A 24,547-nucleotide genomic window follows, 5' to 3' on the forward strand; every position below is an offset into this window, starting at 1 on the left:
CCTTGCCCAGGGATGGAAGTGGCATCCAGGGGCAGATAGGAAAGGTGTTACATCTGATCCCTGCAAGGAAAGTTAAAAAAAATCTGTCTTTTAGTTTTTTCAGGCAGAATGTTAATAAATACTAGAAGTCTGTTTTCTGGAAGTGGGAAACACATTTTCAGAAATTCACCCCAAGCTTGAACTCAAGAGTCTAAAAATATTCGGCCTCCGGTCTGGTTTTTGGTGGCCAAACGTGGGTTCCTAGACTCTAAAGGGAGCAAACCGTGTACAGCAGATTTGTGAAGGCGCCTGTGGGAATTGGTAGCAGCCAGCAGGAGCCAATGCAAAGAGTTTTCCCAGGTCACTCCTTCTCTGCATGGGGCCGCCTGAGGAAGGTTTTAAAAGCAGGTTCTGGCCCTGTTGCTCCTCCCTCAATAAGACTCCTACAATCCCTTCTTCACACACTCTCCCTCTCTCGCACACACATACACACACACACACATAAAAGCAGTCAGCACCCTCTATTAGGCTTAACATGACAGTTTTGCCTCATTTTTGATTCAGAAAGGAAGACAAGTACACAGATACGCCTCAACGGGGGGAAACTGCTGCTGTTTCAGACACATTTAAGTAGCTACAAAGAAAACTGCAGATCTGGGACCAGTTGGAAGGACAAAATGAACGTGTGGACGGCCCTCACACTGGCCTTGCAGCTGCTATTAAAAATGTGCTTACACGTGGAAGCCCAGGCTTTGGGTGAGTGGGTTTTTTTTTCTTTTTTTGAAGTGTTTTGAGTCGCTTTTCATGTCAGTTATTTAAATGTCACTGCATTTTTTTTATTTGGATTATATGGTTGCTGCTTGGGATGACAAAAAAAATCAAGAAGTGGAAAAACATCTTTCTTTTTTTTTTAGGTTTACACAAACACACATAAGGAACGATGTCTTTAAGGTTTCTTTTATTTTTTTATTTATTTCTGACACCCTGCCTGCAATGTAATCGTCCATTTTCATTAGCTGTCAAAAAAGATTCAATGGCTCCACCACTCAGTATTTTAACACACTTATGTATGAGTTTTAATGCATTATGGATGAAGCAGACACTGTGAAAGAGAATATGATATGCAGGCCCAAACACAAAAAGATCAGACAATGTGTGTGATACTCACTGAGGTGCGAATAAAATGCTAAATATCCCAGTGAGTTGTAGAAGATATGGGGCAGTCAAATGCTTTTATTTGGGCTGGGTGTGTGTGTTTCTGACAGGAAGCAGGCAAAGATAAGAAAAAAATCATAAAAGTAGACAAAAGTTTGAGTATTAAATCCCACCATCTTTCCGCTGAAGTAAAGACATCCTGATTTTGATATCCATCTAGCCGGATCTGCTTGATTACTTCGGCTCGGGAGATTCAGCTTCCTGGCTCGTTTTAATTTAAACAAAATCCCAGCTTGGTCACACACATGGGAATAATCAGAGATGATCTGGGTGCAGTATTGAAGTTCAAGACTCTCTTCTCTCTCACACTGTCTGACACGCGCTTGCAGTCACACACGCACGCGCCCGCGTTTATTCAAGGTCACACACAAACGCGGGGCTACGCGACGCATAGAAATGTTGGCGTTTAGAGTTTATCGCCCTTCTTGCAAACCCCACCAGGTGATTGATGGCATACCTTTAAAATGCCCATTAATCCCTGGAGTCTTTTGGCAAATAGGTGCCTGATGGTATGTATAAAACAAGTCCAGATTAATGGAGTTTGTCATCTATCATTTCTCAGGCTCATTGTCTGCGTGACCACAAAACAAGGAGTGAGATCCATTTAAACCAGCCAAGTCTGATTTTAGGTGCTCAAAAATTACATTCCATAAGCGTTATCTATGTTATTGATTAATATTAACATCTCAAGGATGGCTCACTGAGAGCTGATATTACTGAAGTTTAAAGCGGACTGTCTTTCCTCTGGGCCATCCTCCAGGCCAAGCTGTATCAAACTTTAAAATGAGGTATAAGGGGGGAATATCCAGCTCTGCTTATCTTTGCAGAGTTTGTGGTGAGTCTTAACTCACTGTTTAGCTTGGCTAAGTTCAGTTCAATTCAGTTTTTACTTATATAGTAAAGGTGCATTATATTGTAAAAAAAGAACAAAAACAAAAAACCCTACATTAATAGAGAGAAAACCCAAACAGTCAAATGACCCTCTACAAGCAAGTAACTGGTGACAGTGGGAAGGAAAAACTCCCTTTTAACAGGAGGAAACCTCTGGGACAAACCAATAAGGAGTCCACCACAACTAGTTGGGGTTGAGAGGAGGGGGACAGGACGAAAGACACGCTGTAGAAGAGAGGGGGAATTAATAATAACAGGTGGCAGAAAGTCAAAGCCAGCAACTTTTTTCCATTCATTTTTCTTCCGCTTACAATTCAAATGTCAGCATGGATCTAAGGACAAAGCTGAAAGTAAACGTAACCCAAATCAGTGATAATGACAATAACACATAGAGTTTCTGTGTTTACATGAATATATCTTTCTGTAAATGTACACACGGCTAGCTGATTCATTGATTCACGTAGGCTGCACTCATCCAGCAGAATATATTTCATCCAGTTTATTTAGTTTCACTTTTTAAGAATAGACACAGTGTTAGCGCAGAATCATGATGGTCTCCTGGAGAAATACACATTACAGAATACTGCTCTGTGTTTACAGTGGGGGGAAAAAAGCTTTTGGACACTGCTCAATGTGTGCTTTGTTCTTGTTTGAAGCTGCGACATCAGTGCAGTGGGTTTCTGGGTTTATGACAGCTCCCCATGTCAGCACAGACCATGTGATCTGCTTTCCAACATTATCGCACTGTAATGTTAAAGATCGAGGGTATTAACAAGTAAATCAATTAAAAACACATACAGCAATGCAAAAATAGCAAGAGAAATGCTGAAAGCACGTTTTTACTTAGTTTATACTTATTTTAGTTTAGTTTTTAAGTTTATTCAAGAATTAATGGAAGCCAAAAGGAAAGCTAGTGTTAGAAGTAAAGTAGGAGTGCACGTGTAGTTACATTTGTAAACACTTACACATCTTAAAAGTGACAATATGTCATGTGATGTTTAAAAATGTCTACAAAATACACATAAAAGCCTAATATCGTTTGAACATCATGGTTTTGGTCCTGGGTAGCTAGATGACTCTTGGCTAAATGTGACTTTGCTTCTTCTGTTCTATACGCTACGATGTTGTTAACGTAATTACTTCACTGCTGTTATGCTGGCCTTTAAATGTGATGCGATAAATTAAAGATTGCCACACAGAAATGCTCGAGTGCGAAGCATGTGCTGAAATGCTGAAACAAGGAATGCCAGCCATTTGCACTCTTTACAGTAATCGCACCGTGACAGATTTATATGCTGGTGTTAAGGAAAGGTCAAGACACTGTTTTCCTTTATGGCTTTCAGCTGAACTAGTTTTATGAAGCTTGAAATCTCAGGTTAATCGGGGGGTGAAGTGAGGCACTTTCTCAGGGTCTCCTGTGGAAGACAGCCCTGACCCTGTGAAACCCTTTGTCCAGAAGACTTATGAAAAGCAGGACTGTGCGCTTCGTGTGTGTGGATGCCACTAAAGACACGATGCACACATCGAGTTTCCTTTGTTCTCTTTTCTTTTCTTTTTTAAATATATTAAAAAAGTTCTTATCTTGATAAAAAACCAAACACAAAGGATTCGAAAAGCTTTACATTTTTAGTGGAAGTAGTGTTGACAGCGCGATGCAAGCAGGAATTTCGGTGGCTTAGTCTCACTTATCTGCGCACATATTTAAAGGCTCTGTGTTGTGTCTGACAAAACACAAGGGACCTCAGGCAGACGAGAGAGATAAAAGAAAGAGCGAGAGATCTCATCTGGGGCAATCTTGGCTGACAACAGTCAGCGGAAGCATTTGGGAGCAATTTCTGCTACCTCACGACAGAGGGCCGTGCGGACCGTTTCAGTGGTGCTTGTGTATTCACGATGGTGCAGATGCGGGACTAGAGATTCAGTGCGCATCCTCTTGTGGTTTGCCCAGCTCCCAAGCCACTTTATTAAAAGGAGACTCTGACCATGAGCACCAGTGTTCTGCTCCTCTCTGGCTTTTTACTTTTAAATTGCCTGTCAGTCGAGTCAGAACGTCTAAATTTCACTGTGCTTTTGTCTGCAAGCGGAAGCTCCATCTCATTTTATAATTCAAACAGTTTTAAAACAAACCTAAGAGAAGATCCTAAAAACAGCACACATCTAAAGCCACTGTACGCTGTTTACTTACAAATCCGCCTCCTTTTGATTTGCCTGAGCCGACCCAGCCTGCCAAGTTTGCGCTGACTGATTGACGCAGCGTCTTGCGAGAGCATCTAATGCTGGGTCAACATCATCATCTTCTTCTTGTCGACTCGGAACGTGTTTACTCTCGGATCAGAGCGCTGCTGCGGGTTGTAAATATTCACATCATCCATTACTCATGTGCTTTCCCGTTTCCCTGCCTTGCTATCTGTCTCAACAGTCTACGATCTGCTCACCTCACCCGAATGCCTGCCAGACTTGCTGCAGGGGGGCCTGACCGGGCAAGGGGTGAACGAGGCTTTCATCCTAACCTCCTTCAAGTTGCAGCCCAAGACCGGAACCACTGTGTTTGGCCTGCACAACCCCAGGGACAACAGCAAGTACTTTGAGTTCACAGTGATGGGGAAGCTCAACCGAGGTAGGAGGACATCAAAGAGGCGCTGGTTGTTTAAAGCTACGCCAATCAATGTCTTCATATTAAAATGGATTAAACGTGATAAGGGTTAAAGACTGCAGACAGTGTTTGCCCCCACATAATGAACTGTACTGAGTTTGTGCCCCAAACTATTTTGGTTGTGGCCAAATAGCTACACAAATAATGACGTTGCTGTTGCTATGTGCTAAGACGCAATCCAAGCACAGATAGAGAAACAAATAGCAAAACTAATATCGATGCTTAACATCACATAAACCCTTTACAGCAACACAGTCAATTTTCCTCTATTCATTACCTCTTCTTCTTTCTTCCTCTTCCATGCCGTGTCCTCTTAAAGCCGTGTTACGGTACTTGAGGAGTGACAAGAGGATGGCCTCTGTCACATTCAACAACCTGGTGCTGGCAGATGGCCAGCAACACCGACTGCTGTTCCACCTCAGGGGGCTGCAGCAGCAGCAGCAGCAGGGGCCAGGTGGGGTGGAGCTGCATCTGGACTGCAGGCTGGTGGAGACAGTCAGGGATCTCCCTGCTGCCTTCCAGGGTTTGCCAGCAGGCTATGGCACAGTGGAACTAAAGACCATGCAAGCCAGAGAGCAGGTGAGCCATCGCTTACAATATTTCCACACAATAGTGATTGCCCTTCTGTCACGATAATGACTCTGTAGGTTTCCAGATGGCTTAGCTGTGCACTTTCACTCGATTGATTTTAAACAGGAAAGCTTAGATGAACTAAAGCTGGTGGTTGGGGACTCATTTGAAAACGTTGCGTCGCTACAAGACTGCCACTTCCAGCAAAGAGACTCAGTTCAGACTCTGGGTAAGGTTCTTTCTGTGGAAATGTCAGTGAAAACACTCTCAGCGATAGGAAATGTTGAGTCAAAGGGGGGCAGACTCTGAGAAGCCCTTAGCTCTGTTTCAGCTGAATAAAATAACAGTCCTTCTCCCTCAGGGGTCAACACAAAGCAGCTGTCCAATCAAATGCTGGAGTTAACGAAGGTGATAAATGAGCTGAAAGACGTCCTAATTCAGCAGGTAACCACCTCTTAGCAGTCCCTCTGAGGCCACTTAATCTCTGCTCCGTCAACCCTGACCTCCCTGACAGCTCGCCTGACTGAATATAAACTTTTGTTCATTTTTGACCCGTTCCAGGTTAAAGAAACATCCTTTCTCAGGAATACCATCTCAGAGTGTCAGGCCTGTGGTAAGATAATGTCTATAGTAGCTGTCAGTCATTGTGGAGAGGAAAATTGAGGACCAGTTTCCAATTGTTTAATTTATCACAGCTGATCACTTTCTTTTTTTTTTGATAATCTCATGTTGTGTCACAATGCAAATAATAATGGCAAAAATGTGCACATTTTAGTTTAATGGAAGACTTTCTTTTTGCTTTGTTTCTGTACTGAACCCTCAGACTCAAAACTCTCTCAATAAATTAGTTATCCTATTAGCAGATTGCACATGATAATGGTATCAGTACATCCTTATCAGTATCCGTGCCTACATGATATTTTGATATTACTGAATGAATAACAGATGGTTAAAAAAAAACTTTATTTCCTCCTATTTAAAGGTCTAGGTGGCACAGAGGTGGTGAAGCCAAGGTGTGCACCGGGTGTCTGTTTCCGTGACGACATGTGTATAGAAACAGCAGAAGGTGTTGAATGTGGACCATGTCCTGATGGATACACTGGAGATGGTTTTAACTGTGATGATGTCGACGAGGTAAAGCTCATTATCACTCTGTGTGTGTGTGTGTGTGTGTGTGTGTGTGTGTCTGTGTATGTGTGTGTGTGTCTTGCCACGCCTCTGCTCTCATGACAATCAATATAAATTTACGACCTGTGGTGTAAGGGCAAACTGTCGACATCCTTTCGAGTGTTTTATGGCTACTACTTGGGCTGCTGGTTTATGAGATTATAGCTAGGGTAAAGACAGATAAATGTTTTGAGTGTATCTATTTGGCATAGCAGCAAGTTCATATTAGTGGTTTTGGATCCCGATGAGAAACAGTGTGAATTAACAGGCTGCGATTAAGGAGTACACTCAAATACACGTCACTGAATAATGGTGGCTCCAGAATTGATCCATAAATGACTTATTTGACGATCTGTTTATAGGTGAAAGAAATGCATCTCACTGTATTTTTTCTAATGTATATCCCATATATGATGTATATCATAATATGCTGATCAGTCAGTAAGATAATGATTAGAAGCGATGTAAAATGGAAGTTTTGCTACCTTTGCGACGCGCCTCACTGAGTCATCGACTCATATCGGGTTCCTTTCATAACCTCCTCCTGAATAAATAGACATGGACACCGGCTGAGATCGACAGTTGACTAACAGCTCACGTTCACGACAAAAGAAAGTTGTTTGCCCTCCAGCAGCCACTGTAGCTAGGATTATGCATTATTGAACTGGAAGGTGCAAGAAAACAGAATTCATTCAACTGCAATCTACTGACATCTATTGGTGACATTTTACACACTGTAACTTTACCAAAGATCTAGTCTGGGGTCTTAACCAGAAGCTTACCATAACACATCCATACAGATGTCTCAGAGCTGTACTCCAGTGCATTATTGTGTCTACAAAGAGGAACTTTGTCATTTTTCCCACCTTCAAAAGGTATTTGAATTAGTTTACAGAGATTTTTTCACCATTTTCAGCATATACAGACTGAATGGCAGTGGGTCCATCAAACTGGAACATGAGAAGCAAAGATATTTCACACAGGCTAATGTTCTATAATTTAGACTATGACCAAAAAAAGCAGGTAAAGGTAGAACTTTCTACTACAAGGTGGAGAACCTTATAGGGATGGCAATACAAGATTGTGTGTTTGTGCGTGAGTGTTTGCCTGTCTGTCTTTTCTGTTTGCACTGACCTCTTTTCTGAGGACTGGGCCCTTCAGCATTCTCTTTCTTGCATGAGCAATGTCATCAGACCTAAAAGCTTTTGGGGAGAAGCCCTTTGAGAACCACATACATTTTGCAGCTCAACAGAGTTCATGTCCTTTCTGCAGTGTCAGTTTAACCCCTGCTTTCCTGGAGTGCGCTGCGTCAACACTGCCCCAGGCTTCCGCTGTGACGCCTGTCCGCTGGGCTACACCGGCCTGCCAGTGGAGGGTGTGGGCATAGTGTACGCTCAGACCAATAAACAGGTAAGACAGTGGATGCATCATGAAGGAAACAGAATATTATTATCAGTGTATATCAAAAAAGACACACACACATACACAAAAATGGACTTAAATGTAGTCTGAATCCAGCAGCAGATTGCAATATATTGTTGTTCTTACCATAAAATGATTTATATAAGCATTTAAACAATAAAGGAGGGTTCTCACTTCAAAAGAGCAAAGAGCAAAATCAATAAATGTGCCAACACAAGTGACTTTTACTTTAGGTGTTTAAAAAAGTTTGCACAAACCTATGGGGGTTTTCACTGGAGTCCAGTCAGCCAGTAGATCAGGTCTGTCAAGCTCATTAGACATCATGTGCCGCATAGAACCCACTTTGACCTCAAGAGGGCTGGACCGTTTAATCCCTGAGATAGCTTAATGTAAGAAAAAGGGCAATTTCAGTGGTAAATCTCATTTTTTCTACCTGACAGCTGTAGTGAATGAAAGAAATCTATTGGCACAAGTAATTGTTTATTAATTACTTAATTACTTTAGTGTAGTGTAAATGGCCACGGGCAGTGTCTTTATCAGTAGGAAAAATTGTATTACTTTTAAAAAACTTAAAAAAAAAACTCCAGAGTTTTACCCAACTTCACTTTTTTCCAACACCACACAGTGGGTCGGTTTGTCTTCTCCGGGCCAATTCTGGCCCCTGTGCCTTATGTTTGACAAACTTGGTCGAGATCAATGAAGACACCAAATTTAAAACATGAAGAAAACATAACTTTTCCACCTCGTTGGACTGCTTTCATTATCTCCATCATGTCACACAGGATTAGCCACACTAAATGTTTATCTTGATGCACCAGATCCTGATTGGCGGGAACAGATGGATATCGTTTTTTTTAATTTGCTGATTTACGTTCTACTTCCATGCTTATTTATTGCTCTGAATTTGTAAATATGACCTGCAGTCTGTAGTGTGTTATTTACCCTTTTAATGCATTTTAGATTCCTACAAAATAAACACCTAAAATGCCCGGTGTGCATAAATTACTCCCACTCTAATTTGTGCTCTAATACTGTAAGTATTATAAAGCACAGCTTTAGAGGGGCTTTAGAGGATTTATATGGCATCCTTTGTTTTGTTTTGGGGGGTATTTTTTACACTTATTTTTTGGAGCAATTAAATCTGAACAAGTTGTTACAGTCTGCTCATTTTTTACAATCCAGGTCTGTGATGACATCGATGAATGCAAAGCACCTGACAATGGAGGCTGTACTGCAAACTCGAACTGCCACAACTCTGCAGTAAGAACACCGTTGATATATTGTATGACCATTACTACAGGTCTTTATTGCTACTCAAAGATGCTCATGTGCAGTTGTCATAATTCCCGCACAGGGCTCCTATCACTGTGGTAGCTGTAAGTCAGGATTCACAGGAGATCAGGTGAAGGGCTGTAAGCCGGAGATCAGCTGTGGCAACAGCCTGACCAACCCCTGTGATGTCAACGCTCAGTGTATCGTAGAAAGAGACGGATCCATCTCTTGTCAGGTAATATTCTTCATCACTCAGATGCTCATGTGCAGTAATTGAATGAGTTTGTAAGAAGCTTCATTTGTCTTGTCAGTGTGGAATTGGCTGGGCTGGAAATGGATACCTGTGTGGAAAGGATACGGACATTGATGGATATCCAGATGAGAAACTCAAATGCAAAGATCCAAACTGCAGAAAGGTAACCATGGTGCAGGTTGTTAAGATTAGCAGCTTTGCTGTGGCAGGTATATCTTTATTTAATCATCATACTGTCACATGTCTTTGCAGGATAACTGTGTCTTTGTTCCTAACTCTGGTCAAGAGGATGCCGACAGAGATGGTTATGGTGATGCCTGTGATGAAGATGCAGATGGCGATGGTATTCCAAACGAACAGGTCGGTGGCTATCTCGCAACAAATGCCTCTAAAAACACATTACACCTAAAGATTCTAATTTCTTGTTAATTGTCTTGCTAATTTTCCTAGATTGTTTAAGCTTGTAAAAGTACTAATACCTCTTATGTGTATGTGCACTAAAATGACTGCTGCTCCTGGCAGACGGTTATTTTACGACTGTAAAGTGGTCAAAGGGGCTAGCCTAGCTCTGTCCAATTCTTATGGCTGTCCACTATCCACTTACCGCTGTTTTCCAAATTCACCGATTAACATTTCATATTCACAGACACCACATTTATGCACAGAAATGTGGATGTAGCAACTTTGAGGTCACCCGCTGGCTACCTTTACAAAGCCACAAGTTTGGTGTGGATACAACCATTTGCTGACATCAGGGTAATTGCTTGCTACTTAGATTAGCAAGATGCATTGGGATGCTAATGCTGGCTTACAAAAAAGACTTAAAGCAAATTAAACAGCCTGGAGAAACTGAACATCCAATATTTAGAGTGTTTAATTACCATCAAACAAAGCCAAAATCCTTTATAAAGTATACCTTTAAAAGAGGAACTGCAAATTTTTCTACTTAAGGGCCAAAAGTTGCTGTTTGCTATGGGCAGAAATATGAGCCAAGTGGCACTGAATTCCCCCATCATCTCACCCCATACTAGTACATGTCCATGCTAGAGTATTGTTTTTGGCTTTTTTCTGCTGTTGGCAAAATTATATGCTTAATGACACTGAGAAAAGTTAAAAGTGTGGGCGGTAGATGTCATTTATATGACCAGAAACTGTTTTGTTTTTAGTTCACTGCCAGGTGGTTGCAAAGCAACATGATGATTTTAACTGATATCCCTAACAATACGAATCGGGGGCTAAGATGTACCTATGTGCTAAGTTTGGCTACTCCTAATCATGTAGGCAGTACGGGCAGCGAAAGAAACAAACAAAAGATTTCATGTTTTGTAATAAGATGCACAGTGATATCAATCTCATAAAAATCGAAAAGGTTTCAGCCCTGAAGCATACAGAGGCCACTCACATGACTCATAAATAAATACGTGCACACGCTCGTTCTTCCTCAGGACAACTGCAGGTTAAAAGCCAATGTGGACCAGAGGAACAGCGACAAGGACAGCCACGGTGACGCCTGTGATAACTGCCGCCTGGTGGAGAACCCCGACCAGAGGGACACTGACGGTGATGGCAAAGGGGACGCCTGTGATGATGACATGGATGGAGATGGTGAGGAGAGAAATGACATCACTGATGCTGACGCTCTTGTTATATAATCAACATCACTGGAGGCTTTTGCTGTTATGACTTCTTACCCTGCACTCCCTTTTATGATTCCACCGCTGTGGTCTCGTAGTAAATTACTCACACCGATGCATGCAACTTTTACAGTTAGTTACAGATCCCTTTGAATCGTGTTGTTTAAATGCATCACTGTGTAGTAGGATAGATTTTGTATGCCAGCTCAGGCTGAATAAACAACACCGTAAAGAAAAAAATAAATGATGTAAGCCGATAGCAGGCTGACCCCAAAGCGAGTACAACCTTTGATCACTCAGCAGCGTGATTACACCTCATGAAGCCCCCACAGGACAAGAAGATAGTTCTTCCTTCCACTGCTGCTGCTTGACCTTTATGCATTAGTAGTGCTGCTACTGCCTCCCTGTGATGAAGTAAAATACCATCTGAATGCAGATTCTCCAGAACAACATAGAAAATGCAACAGTGCACCCTAGTGGTAATATTTGAAAGATCAGCTTATAAAATCATTTCTTTAGTGCGACAGCAGCATAAATCTGTTCCTCGTGTTTCATGATAAAGATGACTCTGTCAGTAATACGGCTTGCTTTCCACAGGTATGCTGCTGTGATTATATTACAAATAATACAGCTGATTATTTCCTGGAAAATAGTGACCCAAACTCATATCTGTCTTCTAAAGCAAGATATTCGGTCCACTGTTGCAGAAAGCAAACAAATGCACATCTTTACAGCTGACATGCAGGATTTACAGTCTTTGTTGACTTAACTGACTGCTCATCAAATTCTTTGCACATTTATATATTTTATAAGCCCACTTGGTGGTAGTTTGAGTGTTAAATGACTGTCACTTGATCGATGTGCAGGTCGGAAGAACTTCCTGGATAACTGCCAGCATGTCCAGAACAGAGACCAGCTGGACCGGGATGGAGACGGGGTGGGAGACGCTTGTGACAGCTGCCCCGACATCCCCAACCCAAATCAGGTCAGTCGTACAGGTGGATGTATGGCGGTCATGTAAATTAACTAAATACACTGACATAAGGATAGTTTATTTGATTTTGCTCGTAGTATTTAGTGTTTGATTCACTAGATTTATCTAACCACTATAGTTATGAGTGAGATATGAGATTTCAAATTCAACATCTTATGAAATACAAAAATATACTGTTAACACACTGTTGAAGTGCTTCAAACATTCTGTGCTCCGTAAAAAAACACTAACAGTTTCTTTGAAATAAAAGGAAAAATTATTATTGATCTGAGAAAAGTCAGATAAATGCAGTTTGTTCTATAGTTTGTAGTTCTAATATGTCATTCAAAAGGTCCATATTACTGCTGAACGAAGCTGTTTGCACTGTGCATTTACCTTTACAAAAATAAGATCTTAACTGCAGGATTCATGTCGTATTTTCACACTTGTCTCGTTGCTGTCTGCTCTCTCTTCAGTCTGATGTTGATAATGACTTGGTTGGGGATTCCTGTGATACAAACCAAGACAGGTGATAACACTATCTCGATATCTACAGTACCAGTACAGCTTTTATTCATTTATTTCAATTTAACTCATGTCACTGCGTCGCTTCCTGTGTAGTGATGGCGATGGTCACCAGGATACCAAGGATAACTGCCCACTCGTGATCAATAGCTCTCAGCTGGACTCTGACAAAGACGGGCTGGGTGACGAATGCGATGACGATGATGACAACGACGGGATACCGGATGTTTTACCACCGGGTCCAGACAACTGCCGGCTGGTACCAAATCCTGATCAGATTGATGATAACAGTGAGTTTCAGATTGTCCCCTAATAATGAAAAAAAGCGAGTTTGTAGGGATGTTCAGTTGTTTTTGTTGAGCCGTTTGGCTAAAAAGCAGATCGATGCTGAAAGATTAATGGTCATAATTTCAGGAGAACGTCTCTCTTCCCCCTGCACTGTTACTGACATTATTTATTTCACACCCACGCAGATCAAGCAGTAGCAACCTTGGGCAGATTAAGTGGCAATTTTTGCGAGGAGAAAAAAAAGCGCAATTTTTGCAAGCCTAAACTCATTCGCCAATTTTATGACTCGCTGTGACATTACTTGTGTGAAAATGGATTCTGAAACTAATGGGAGTGGAGTGTCAATTCAAATAAAGAGGGGCAAGGCCATTTTTTCCCAGCAGTCAGAGTTCAGCGAGGCAGAGTTGACAGACCATTACTTACATTATTACAGCACACAACTTTTTCTTGTGTAGCCAATTGTGGTAGTAGCACAGTTTTAATAGCCTAACAGAACTCTAAAGTCAGATATTTGCTTTTATTTAATAATCAGTGCCCTTTTAAATGTCATGTGTCCAAAGCTGTGCTGTTAGACGAATGTATTTTTGCCAGCTAATATGTAGCATCTAGACCTATGAATTAAGAAATGGTATTGCTCCCTTTAGATTCAGTTTATCGTACAGAGGGTTTTGTTTTTTGTAACTGCCATCCAGGGCTATTGCTGTCCCCTGTTGAGCAGAGACCAGAAAGCACGTAGCCTGTGTCGTGATTAGGGTTTCTTTAGTTTGTGTGTCGTCTGGTGGTTAGTTGCTGTTTGCTCCACACAACAAAGTGATTCCTTCTTTCTGCCCTCACAGATTTTGTTTCCCCCTCGCTGTCATTCAGGGGCCTTTGATGTGTGGCACTCTCATAATTCCCACAAACTACATAAAAGCAAAGTGGTTCCCTTTGACATTGTAATCTTTTTTCTAGATTTCTACTCAATCGTGCACTCTGTGAGCCTGTCCTCCCTCTCCCCAGCCACCTCCTACAGCTTATCCAGGGGCACACTGAGGTGTTCCCAGGCCAGCCAAAAAATATAATCTCTCCAACGTGTCCCCGTGATCTTTCACGGGGCCTTCTCCCTGGTGGTGCCCGAGAGACATCCTTGTCAGATACCAAAACCACCTCAAATGGGTCCTTTCAATGTTTAGTAGTGGCTCCACTCTGAGCCCTTGCTTGAATGAATGAATGAATGAATGAATGAATGAATGAATGAATTACTAGCCCCATCTCAGGTGCCCTTCAGAGAAAGCTATTTCTTGTCAGTCATTATCCATTCAGATTCAGGAAAGGAGAGAAGTTAAAGGACCAGGTCACCCTACCCGGGGCAGGGTTACCGTGGCCCCACCCTGAACCCAGGCCTGTGGAGGGAGCTTGAAGGAGAGTGGCTGGTGGCTGGCCCTTAGCTCACATGGATTAGGCATAGGCCTGCCCTCTACCACCCACAGGAGTCACTAAAGAGGTCGGGTGAAACACATCGAGCAGAGGCCCTGGCGGTCTATCCCCGGCTATCAAGGCTGGCTATTGTGTAGTGACAAAGTACAGTACTTGAGATCATTTATCCAATGAGGTTGCACAGCTTCTGAGATATTTTGATCATACACTATTGTGTTTCCAAAGTAAATTAAAGATTTGAAACTACTCATGCACCAGATTTTTAACAGTACTTTTTAACTTTTCAGGTGACGGTGTTGGAGATATTTGTGAGTCTGACTTTGACCAGGACAAAGTGATAGACAGGATTGATAATTGTCCTGAAAATGCCGAGATTACCTTGACTGACTTCAGGGCCTATCAGACTGTTGTGCTGGACCCCGAGGGCGATGCCCAGATTGACCCCAACTGGGTTGTTTTGAACCAGGTATGGACATTATTATCACTGATCATTCAAATTTATCCATCATAGTCAGATATTTTTATATACACATGCTTGACTTTACTTGACTTTTGTGATTTCCCCAAGTGTTTTGTTGTCCAGCTTTGCTGTTTTGGTTCACTCTTACCACTCTCCTTGAATAGATTTCTGGCCCAGCAGGCAGCCTTTTATTGCCAAAAAGCTCTAAAAACCCACGCTACACTACATGTTTAGACACACTTAGTCGGTAGCTGATGAACGTGTTGGTGCATTTAGCAGCTAATGTTCAGCAGATGTTGCCCTCGGGAGCTGGAAGAACAGAAAAATTACGCTGAAAGCAGGGTGCTGATCTGTATTCAGTTTGTGGCCAGAAACTGAAAGTAAAATCAGAGCTGCTAAATGTGTATATAAGGCACTTGCCAAATCAACTTGAAAGGTCGTGTTGTTCACAGTGTGTTGAAAAAAAAAGAGTCACAGCAGCTTTAATTCATGGCCTAAAAAAAAGTAAGTGTGCAAGCACATTTTAATAAACCTGAAATGCAAATACAAGCTTTTGAAATTAAAAGTTTCACGGTGCATCATTCATCATTAAAAACATCTCTTCCTTATCAGGGAATGGAAATCGTTCAGACCATGAATAGTGATCCAGGACTTGCTGTCGGTAAGGTGTATTTAGCTTTTTTACCTGAATATCACTTTTAGTGTCGTGTGCAAGAAACTACTCGTCGTATCTAATGCGCTAATTATTCTTTCTGATGTCAGGTTACACGGCTTTCAGCGGCGTGGACTTTGAGGGGACTTTTCACGTGAATACAGTCACTGATGATGACTACGCTGGCTTCATCTTTGGTTACCAGGACTCGTCCTCCTTCTACGTGGTGATGTGGAAGCAGACTGAACAGACCTACTGGCAGGCAACCCCCTTCAGAGCTGTGGCCGAGCCCGGCATACAGCTGAAGGTGAGAGGACGAGTCATCTCACTTTAGTTTTACTCACTCGACCTGTCTTACACATTCTTGTTTTCCTTCTGCTTCTACAATCGCCTTACTTGTCTCTGCTTCTGCGTCAGGCTGTGAAGTCTAGATCAGGCCCCGGCGAGCATTTGAGAAACTCACTGTGGCACACGGGAGACACCACCGACCAAGTGCGCCTGCTGTGGAAGGACCCGAGAAATGTGGGCTGGAAGGATAAGGTGTCCTATCGCTGGTATCTGCAGCACCGCCCACAGGTTGGATACATCAGGTATTATAAAATTCTTATGGCTTCCTAAATTTTCTTGCCAAGAGCAAGATGAGACGGTCAGGATTGTGTGTAGGTGCAAACTGTATCTTCAGCCATTGGAAAGCCAGGCTGGCTGTTTCTTAGTCTTAATAGTTGTAATTTAATAACTAAGGTAAAAATCCCTTGTTGTGCTTTATGCAGAGCCCGCTTTTATGAAGGAACTGAGCTGGTTGCAGACTCCGGCGTGACCATCGACACGACCATGAGAGGAGGACGACTTGGCGTGTTCTGTTTCTCGCAAGAAAACATCATCTGGTCCAATCTGAAATACCGCTGCAATGGTAAGGAAATCAAACGTTGCAACATAATTTAAAAATGGGATAACAATGCTAGAAAACTGTCAGTAGCTTCATCCTAATTTGGTGTTTAGTGCAGGTAATTAGCAGAAAACTATGCTAATATGCTGATCAACATTTTACTAAAGGGCTTTCTCAGCCTCACGGAATGTGCAGCATCTTCTTGCATGACCTCTGAGACTAGCTGTCTGCGACAGCTTTATATTCCATCTTATTACATAAAGACTGCAGCTGTGAAGAGAATTAGTTTGACCTCACTGCATATGAGATTTTAAGCTTGTCTCATAACGCCTAACTTTGTCACTTCCGCAGACACCATCCCGGAGGATTTCCAGGAGTTCAGCACTCAGCATGGCGTCGACTCGCTCTAAAGCCAACGCGAAAAAAATACCACTGCAGAGCTACGAGGAATGCATCAGTGTGTACGTGCGAGTGTGCGCACGTTTGTGTGTGCGTGTGTGGATGCCTGTGTCTGTGTTTTGATGTTTACGGCTTTTGTGCATACATGGCCACAATCTTTGTACTGTGTGTGTATTTTCTCATGCTGTCTCATTTCTCTTAAATGTCTCTCTCTTTTTTTGTTTGATGGTCATTTTCTCAAAGACACGAGCTGAGCTTTTAGGTTTAATGGATTTTATCAAATACATTGCAATATGACATGACACGAGGACAACAGAGACAGAAAAACAGGTGCTTAAAGTGGAAGAAAACAAGCCCGGGGAACAACAGTAGAAGCTCATTGAAACTCTTGTAAATACAGAATAGACTGCCTACAAAGCAAACTCAGGAGGATTCATTAACACACATTAGCCACCTTCGTTTATGTTTCATTATGCGACTGTGATGTAAAATTTCCCCCCTTAGAAATCCTGCATATTTGATTTTTACCCTTTTGTATCTCTCTGTAAAACATAATCCTTTTCACAGTTTCCTCATGCAAAAAGTTACAAATTGACATGCTGAAGAGTCTCTGGTGGAGATGACAATGTGCATTTGATGCATTTGATCTCCTGCACAGTTATTTTAGTTATTTTACCCAAACTTCATTTTTTGCGTCTTTTATTTTGTCTTCTACCCTATACTCTTCTTCTCTTCCTCTTAGTGCCTTACTCATGGTTAAATCATCTTGTAAGCTGAATCCTTACCAAAATATGTAGCATAAGACACCATAACGCTGCATACAGTTTTATTACTTTTGTTTCCCCTATACTTGGAGTTTTTCTTTTATTATGTTTTTTTTTCATAATAAATTCTACATTTTCCCAGGAAATAAAGTGAGATGTTAACATATAATAATTTTTACTACTACGCAGAAGTCATATTTGAATGCTTTTTGGATATACAGTGCTTAGTAGATTTCTTAGACCACCATAAAAACCAAACTAAAAAACACGTCTTTACATTTATTGGCATATAAGGAATTAAATTCACCTTTTTTATACCCAAATTTAGCTGGTACATTTTCTTGTCAGAAATGGAAGTAAATAACTGTCAAAAGAAAAAGAAAAAAACAAGCTTTGCTGGGTTTTTTCACCTTTTCTTGTATTTCAATCAATTTGAAAATTCATTGATAATAACAATAATTGTATTTTAGCATTTAAAATATATTTTCATCATTTGGATTAACCATTAAAGAAATATAAAAATAATTTTGGTAATTTCCAGTACTATTAATATAGGACAGCTCTGACATAAAGCTTAGATTGGGTGGTGGGCCATTGTGTTTGTGGGGTCAATTTGTTCTTTGTTTTGTTTTTTATAATAGCTACCAGAAAATGGGCTGATCATGTTTCTGGTCTCGCTCACTCTAGAAGGCCAGTTTGGTTTTCATAGTTTTCTCTTTCTATTATTTAAACCTTGAGATTTTGATCATTTCACTTACATATATATATATATATATATATATATATATATATATATATATATATATATATATATATATATATATATATATATATATATAGTCATGAACCTGGCCAAAATAAAGGGCTTTAAAATACATAAAAATATGTATCAGTTTTAAAAAAAAAAATCATTATAATGTGTAGAAGTATTTTCTATGTAGCCCACTAATTACTTTGAGATAAAGATATGTTGTATACACATAAAGGACATTTTGCTGTTATTTGGTTTAGTTATTTTATAAGTTGTACTAGTCTGGATTGTTTGACTGGGTTCAAGAATCATACAGAATTTTTAACATTATATATTTTTAAAAAATCATGCATGTGTGCATTCATTACTTTTCAAGGATGCGGAATTAATTATACCAAGGGGCTACATGTCAAACTGGGACTGTTATGGAAGCCCCACACCAATAAGTTTAATTCACTTCTGTTCAATAACAATGTTATCTCTTTATTAGCTTATTGACTCCATGACAGTCTTAGATCCTCATGTGACCCCTTAGGAAAAATGACTTGCCCACCATTTACGCTGGAAGAGTGCTGTTTTGTTTTGATCAAAGGCTCCTAAAATGCCACTGTAGATCACTCTGATGGAACATTTGTTAATTAAAGAATCAGGCAGACCACACGATGCCTCTGAATCTCACCAGTGGGAACTTTGCATTCACCTGGAGGTAGAGCTGTTTTATGGTGAGCTGAGACCAGAATTTGGATAAGCTTTTAAAAATTGGATTTGGAAAAAAATATGCAAATTTAGATAAGGTGCCACACTTTTCATCGTGACAGGAATTTAAAATGCTGCAAATGGTGTTCAAGAGCAGCAATTGGGACCACCGCTTTTAAGACCCAGCAGCAATCTGCAAAACTGTGTGTGTGTGTGTGTGTGTGTGTGTGTGTGTGTGTGTGTGTGTGTGTGTGTGTGTGTGTGTAAACTCAAACAGTGAAAACAACACAAAGTAATAATGAAACATCAGCACAGTGTTTTTGAAGATAATAGCCTTGTTGTCTGAAATACCTACGGACCTTTCTTTGTTTGATGGCTGTTACAGAGAAAAGTTATTGATCATTTTCCTTCTGATCGCCTGGCTTTTTTGTTTGCAGTTTGAAAACTTACTGTGGAATCATGTTGAGTAGTTTCCATATTTGTTGCCTGTTTGAAAATTGCTATTGTAGCAGGGAGGAAAAGAGGTTACCAGCAGAGCTGAAGAGATCAAGGGGTTCAGTGCAAGCTGCACAGCATAAACACACCCAGGCTTTCATTGCTGAGAATTGTGACCGAAGATGTTGACGATAGAACAGTGGGAAGCTCTTTGGAAAATCGGCTTTGATCACTCTTTCAAAATGAATAAATAAGACAGGTGAGGAAACTCCATGGCAAAGTGGCAGCCAGGTTTCGATTTCAGCTCGCACGTCTCTGCCGGAGTTGTTTCCACCTCAGGGGGCATGAGAGAATCATTCACTGATTTATATGGTGCACGGGGAGATGTTGACTTGTCTGTAATTTGTGATGAAGCAGAGAGCGGATGACAAAACCTGATAACATCAATGTCTGTGCTGTGCCACACAGCAACTATTTAATGAACATACAGACAGAGGGGGTTCTTTGTAACTTAATTTTGTAACACAACAAACAAAAAGCTGATGCTGGTAACAAACCAAGAGTCTTTAACCGTGCTGGCAGCTCTGTGAGGCTGCACAGCGGTGCTTTGAACTAGTGTTGCTGTCACCTTGAGATGTCACCATCAGCTGAACATTAAAACTCTGGGGATCAAATCGTTACCGTCCATATGAGATGTAGACGCTGTGTTTCGTTGAATATAAGAGTAATTCTTCCTGATGAGGGGATCACCAACGTCTGATCGCTCATCCTCTGTGCAGCATAGATCTGGAGGTATTCACCAAAGGTACGAGCTCTGAATATCAACACTGTCACTGAGGCAGTTGCTTATAGCAGCAGAGCTCCCCTCTCTGGAGAACTGCTGTCAGTTCACCTTAAAGTTCTTTCATGATAAAATTCTGCAAACTTGCCATTAAAACCACAGAATATGGTCTGATGTTATCATAATCTCAAAGATTGAGGTGCTGCTCGGTTAGTAACCCTGTCGAGGTTAAACAATATATTGAGCAATGGCTATGAATGTTAAATAAAAGATTAATGTAGGCACTATGATGTTGAAGTGAAGCCCTGCTTTCAAGCTTTGAATGTTCTGCATGTATGTATGCATACTGTGTATATAACAAAGAGCATCCATACTGTATGGGTGGATCACACAGGCAAAAATGTGTCTGATAATTGCATCACAAAATGTGTAAAAAACTTTTTAGAGCATTTTTACTCATTCAAGTTTGCTGACTTGAAAGGAGGTGATGCAGTGCAGACAGCTAGTGGCCACTTATCTGTAAAAGTGGCCTTGCACTTTATGGTGAAAGTATTATTAAAGTTTAGTGGGTGAGTTTGAAGAAAATCCCCTGTGTAGTTGTCACAAAGGGCTAAAACAACTATAGAAAGAAATGTTGTTGTTTGTAAAGAGCTATTATTTCTGCTGTAATATGTCAAACTGTGGTTTTTGGCAGTTCCTGCATCAGATTCATTTTTCAGCACCAATACAGACTTGTCTTGCTTGGTAAAGACAAATCTATGAACTGGCCTTAATAAAATGAATTTCACTACACAGGGACTGCTTATGTTTACTTCTAGACAGATGTTGTCATCGGGAAAAACTCATTTAAAGATGCTCAACCTCATTGTGGTCCAAGCAGCACAGCTGTGTGGGGTGGTTGTATGGATTCACTCCAGGGACTCCTGGCTCACTCCCACAATCCAAAAAATGCATTGGTTAGGTTAACTGGCACTTCTATTCAGTATTAGCCCTGCAATAGATTGGTGACCTGTCCAGGGTGGACTCTGCCTGCGCTGGATGAAGATGGATGGACAGAACGCGGTGGTAATAGAGGAAAGGTCAGGGAAACACTGTCAGAGGTCTCTTCCTGTTAATAGGGAGTTCTTCCTTCCCACAGTCACCAAGCGGTGCATTGATGCTTTCTCTCTAATACTGCAGGGTAATTACCTCTCAATACAAAGACAACCTTTGTTGTCAACTGGCGCTATATAACCAAAACTTGGTTGAACTCCAGGCTTTATCTTCTTTTGACAATGTCTCTGCAAACTCTTATACAATTCAACCTGTAGCTGCCATAACCTGTAGTGTGTACATAATCCAGTTAATGATCTGCATGAACAAGCATGCGCTACAACAAAAACAGCAAAAAACACCCCCAAAAACCTTCAAAGGAAGAAAGTCCAGCTGGTTCCTTTTGCTTCCATCCTTTTTACAGGGAACATGTAATGTTATACTAATAGAAGTATGGATATGCAATAGATTTCAGCAAGAAGTTAATTTTGAGTGTGAATAATCATGACTGATGGTGACTCACAGTACTACTAATAAAACTGAAGTCAGTTTATCACAGTTTATCGTCTATCACTAGATGGGCTATAACAATCCAGGTGCTAGACCGCATCATTTAAAGGGTATCCCAAGACACATTTGTCATCAGCCCTCTCAGTTGGCTCCTAACTGTGGTTAACCTCATCCTACAGAACACTGGAGTGCTCTGAATGGTCTTCTAGGTGTTCTAGTTCCCACTGGGTCTGGCTTCTTTGCTGGGACTAAAGAGACCCAATGGCATCTCCTTATCTGTAATAAACCTTCTTTGAGTTCATCGTGAAAATAGGGAGAAAAAAAAACACCTTTTCCTCCAAACACAAAGTCATTATCACTGTCTTTTCCCCTTATATTCCCTGGGCCTACACTTCCATTGACTTTTACATGTGTACTTTACACAGTTTCTCATTTAGCTGCATCTCACTAATTTTGGCTATATTTGTCACATTCAGCTCAGGGAGGACACGTCAGTGGGATTATATGCCTACAATGGAACATAGTGATGGCCGTGTTCTCTGCCTAAAGAAACTGGCACTGGTGGCTTTTCATGTCAAATGTTTTTATGTCCATGTTGCAGTAAGTGTTCTCCTCCAGAAATTAATTTGCTGCATCCTGTAAATGGGAAAGGCACCTTGTTAAATGTTAAAGACCAGTATAATAAGCTGCACTGTGAGCAGCTGATATACTCCGGTGCAATATGTTTGTCCTTTTTTTTCTGAGTGTCTAAATTACGATGGTTTAAATGCATCTACCATAAAGCACCCTCAAAAAACCCTCAAGGGAAAAAGAGGTCAATTACATGGTTGTTATTTTCAGCTAAGTACAGCAGCGTTCGGCAGTGTGCTGCATCATTTAGTTTCACTGTCAGCTGTAAATGTGGCTCTTTGGATTATACGATTGCTAGCAGAAAGAGGTGTGGAAGCCACGAACACTACCTTTAGCTTACGCTGTGACACTGAGACACATACTGATGAGCGAGTGAACATGACTTTACATTTTACCATTTAAAAAAACTTTAATTGCGGCAATAAATCCCAGTATGTTGCATTGTAAAGGGAGCATTTTCAGGACACAGCCATAACTCTACAGTGGCAGCAATAACATGATGATTAGTAAGTCTCAGTCCTTGATTTAGAGGTTTTGGGCAACATGTTTTTTTTTTTAATTTTAGAGCAGCTTTGCCCATCAATTTTCCAGTGCAAATGAAAGCTCCTGCTGGCTGAATTTTTCAGCTTGTTAATTGGATGGTTAAAAATAATGGTCTCTGATGTGTTTGGTCAGCGCCTCACTTTTGCATAGAACTATCACGCTGTTGCCTTTCTGTTTGTTCTTTTCAAAAGATGTGAAAGCGCAATATCCAGCAGGGAATCTGCTCATCTGGCTCTCTTTGATTGGACATTTGCCCCATAAATAATAACAAATATAATGTCACCCTGTAGTGATTCCAAGTTTCCTCTTAATTCATTTCCTGCCCAGTAGTTGTCAGTGCTTTGCCCTTGGTTGCTAACAAATGAGATCCTTCCATCTAATTTTGTGGATGTGGTTGCACATTGCAGCTACATGAGCTACTCACACAGATAATCTTACAGAGTGCATAAGATATGCAAAAAAATAAGGTCAAATCTGCTTTTTGAATGACTGCCCTGAAAGCCTCACTGTTTCTTTCTTAGGTGCATGTTTCTGGTCCACTAGCTATGAATATCTAAACGGTGGTTATTGTTTTGACGTTTTTCTATCAGCGCCATTAAAAAAACAGTGCTAACTGTTTAAAATGTAAATAAACAAAGGCTGTCATTTTGCAGCTATTCTTGTCAGTGCCAGTTGGTGCTGGCCAGGTGTACGGCTGTGACAGTCCTTGGACAGGAGGTCTCATCCTTCTGTCCCTGCTGCTCTGCTTACCAGCTATTTGTTTTCATGCCACGTTTGGGCTCTGCTGCTGGCATGTTTGCTGCTGAAAGTCTCAAAACAATTTGCATAGAAATATGCATAATGTCTGAGCCTCAAGAATGAGCTCTGGCTTCTTTAAATGGCACCGTGGAATGTTTTCTTAAATAATGCACACGTTCAGTTTTCAGATTCATGCAGTTGCTTGTTATTTGTGTAATACTTCACACAAATGGGGGGATTAAAGTGTTTTTCACTGATGTGTGGTGGATGGCTTGCTCTGGCCTGCTGGATGTAATAGTGCACTATCCTCCAGTGCCATTGGGGGTGTCTTCCTCTGGTTCTGCTGTTTGGTGAAACTCATAAACTTTTCTGCACACATACACACAGATGATTGCAGCAACCTCAAATCTGATGTCTGCAGTAACTCAGAAACTTTCCTCCCAAGTCTGCAAACATCATTTCCACGTGCTCGTCATGTGTCACGCTCTCCTCTCCTATGGCATCCCCTTTCAGCTTGCATTACCAGCCTGCACGTGGCCTTTCTGCCTGTCGACTCTCATCTCTCTCCTCATTTCCTATGAGATTCCAGCAATCTGCAGACTGCCTCTGTCTTTGGTCTCCTACCCCGAGGTAAATCTCTGCTACCAGAGACAATTAAAGAAAGCTCAGCACAGTCAGCAGAAGAGCGGCCAAGAGGAGGCCCCGCTGAAGGAGAGGGAAGGACCAAGTGTCTATCTGGCTGCAGAGAAGAAGAATTTGTCCTTAACATTTACCTTTGTGAGCATTTATATTGTAGGAGTGGAACAGTGATGGAAATGCTGGCTGCATCTGCCCCCCCCCCCTCCCTTTACATAACTAAATTTGTTATATAATTTGGCATTGTGTATGGTGACAAATGATGAATTTCTAAACAGCAAATATTTTCTTCTTCAGTATTTATTCTGCCCTGAAGAGGGCAGTACATTCCAATAAAAGGGTGTAACAACAGTGGATGTAAATCTAATCATACTGA

The 24,547-nt window shown here is 41.1% G+C and overlaps 1 protein-coding gene and 1 pseudogene across 1 annotated transcript; both read left to right on the forward strand.

Moving 5' to 3' along the window:
• The first annotated feature begins 425 nt into the window (after nucleotides 1–425).
• On the forward strand, nucleotides 426–18,188 carry thbs4b (thrombospondin 4b). Its single transcript, XM_006796741.3, has 22 exons — nucleotides 426–735; nucleotides 4,505–4,702; nucleotides 5,058–5,317; nucleotides 5,435–5,537; nucleotides 5,670–5,752; nucleotides 5,870–5,921; nucleotides 6,291–6,442; nucleotides 7,748–7,885; nucleotides 9,080–9,157; nucleotides 9,252–9,404; nucleotides 9,481–9,585; nucleotides 9,675–9,782; nucleotides 10,868–11,027; nucleotides 11,923–12,041; nucleotides 12,506–12,558; nucleotides 12,651–12,844; nucleotides 14,546–14,724; nucleotides 15,331–15,379; nucleotides 15,481–15,677; nucleotides 15,788–15,960; nucleotides 16,141–16,280; nucleotides 16,608–18,188. Exons 1-22 carry the CDS (start codon nucleotides 657–659, stop codon nucleotides 16,664–16,666), a joined length of 2,832 nt encoding a protein of 943 aa, XP_006796804.1. The 5' UTR covers nucleotides 426–656; the 3' UTR covers nucleotides 16,667–18,188.
• A 2,938-nt stretch (nucleotides 18,189–21,126) lies between these two features.
• LOC148102213 (urea transporter 2-like) lies at nucleotides 21,127–24,345 on the forward strand (annotated as a pseudogene).
• The last annotated feature ends 202 nt before the right edge of the window (nucleotides 24,346–24,547 follow it).

This window comes from Neolamprologus brichardi, chromosome 7 (genome assembly GCF_056152115.1).
Source record: "Neolamprologus brichardi isolate AB-2024 chromosome 7, ASM5615211v1, whole genome shotgun sequence".
NCBI lineage: Eukaryota > Metazoa > Chordata > Actinopteri > Cichliformes > Cichlidae > Neolamprologus > Neolamprologus brichardi.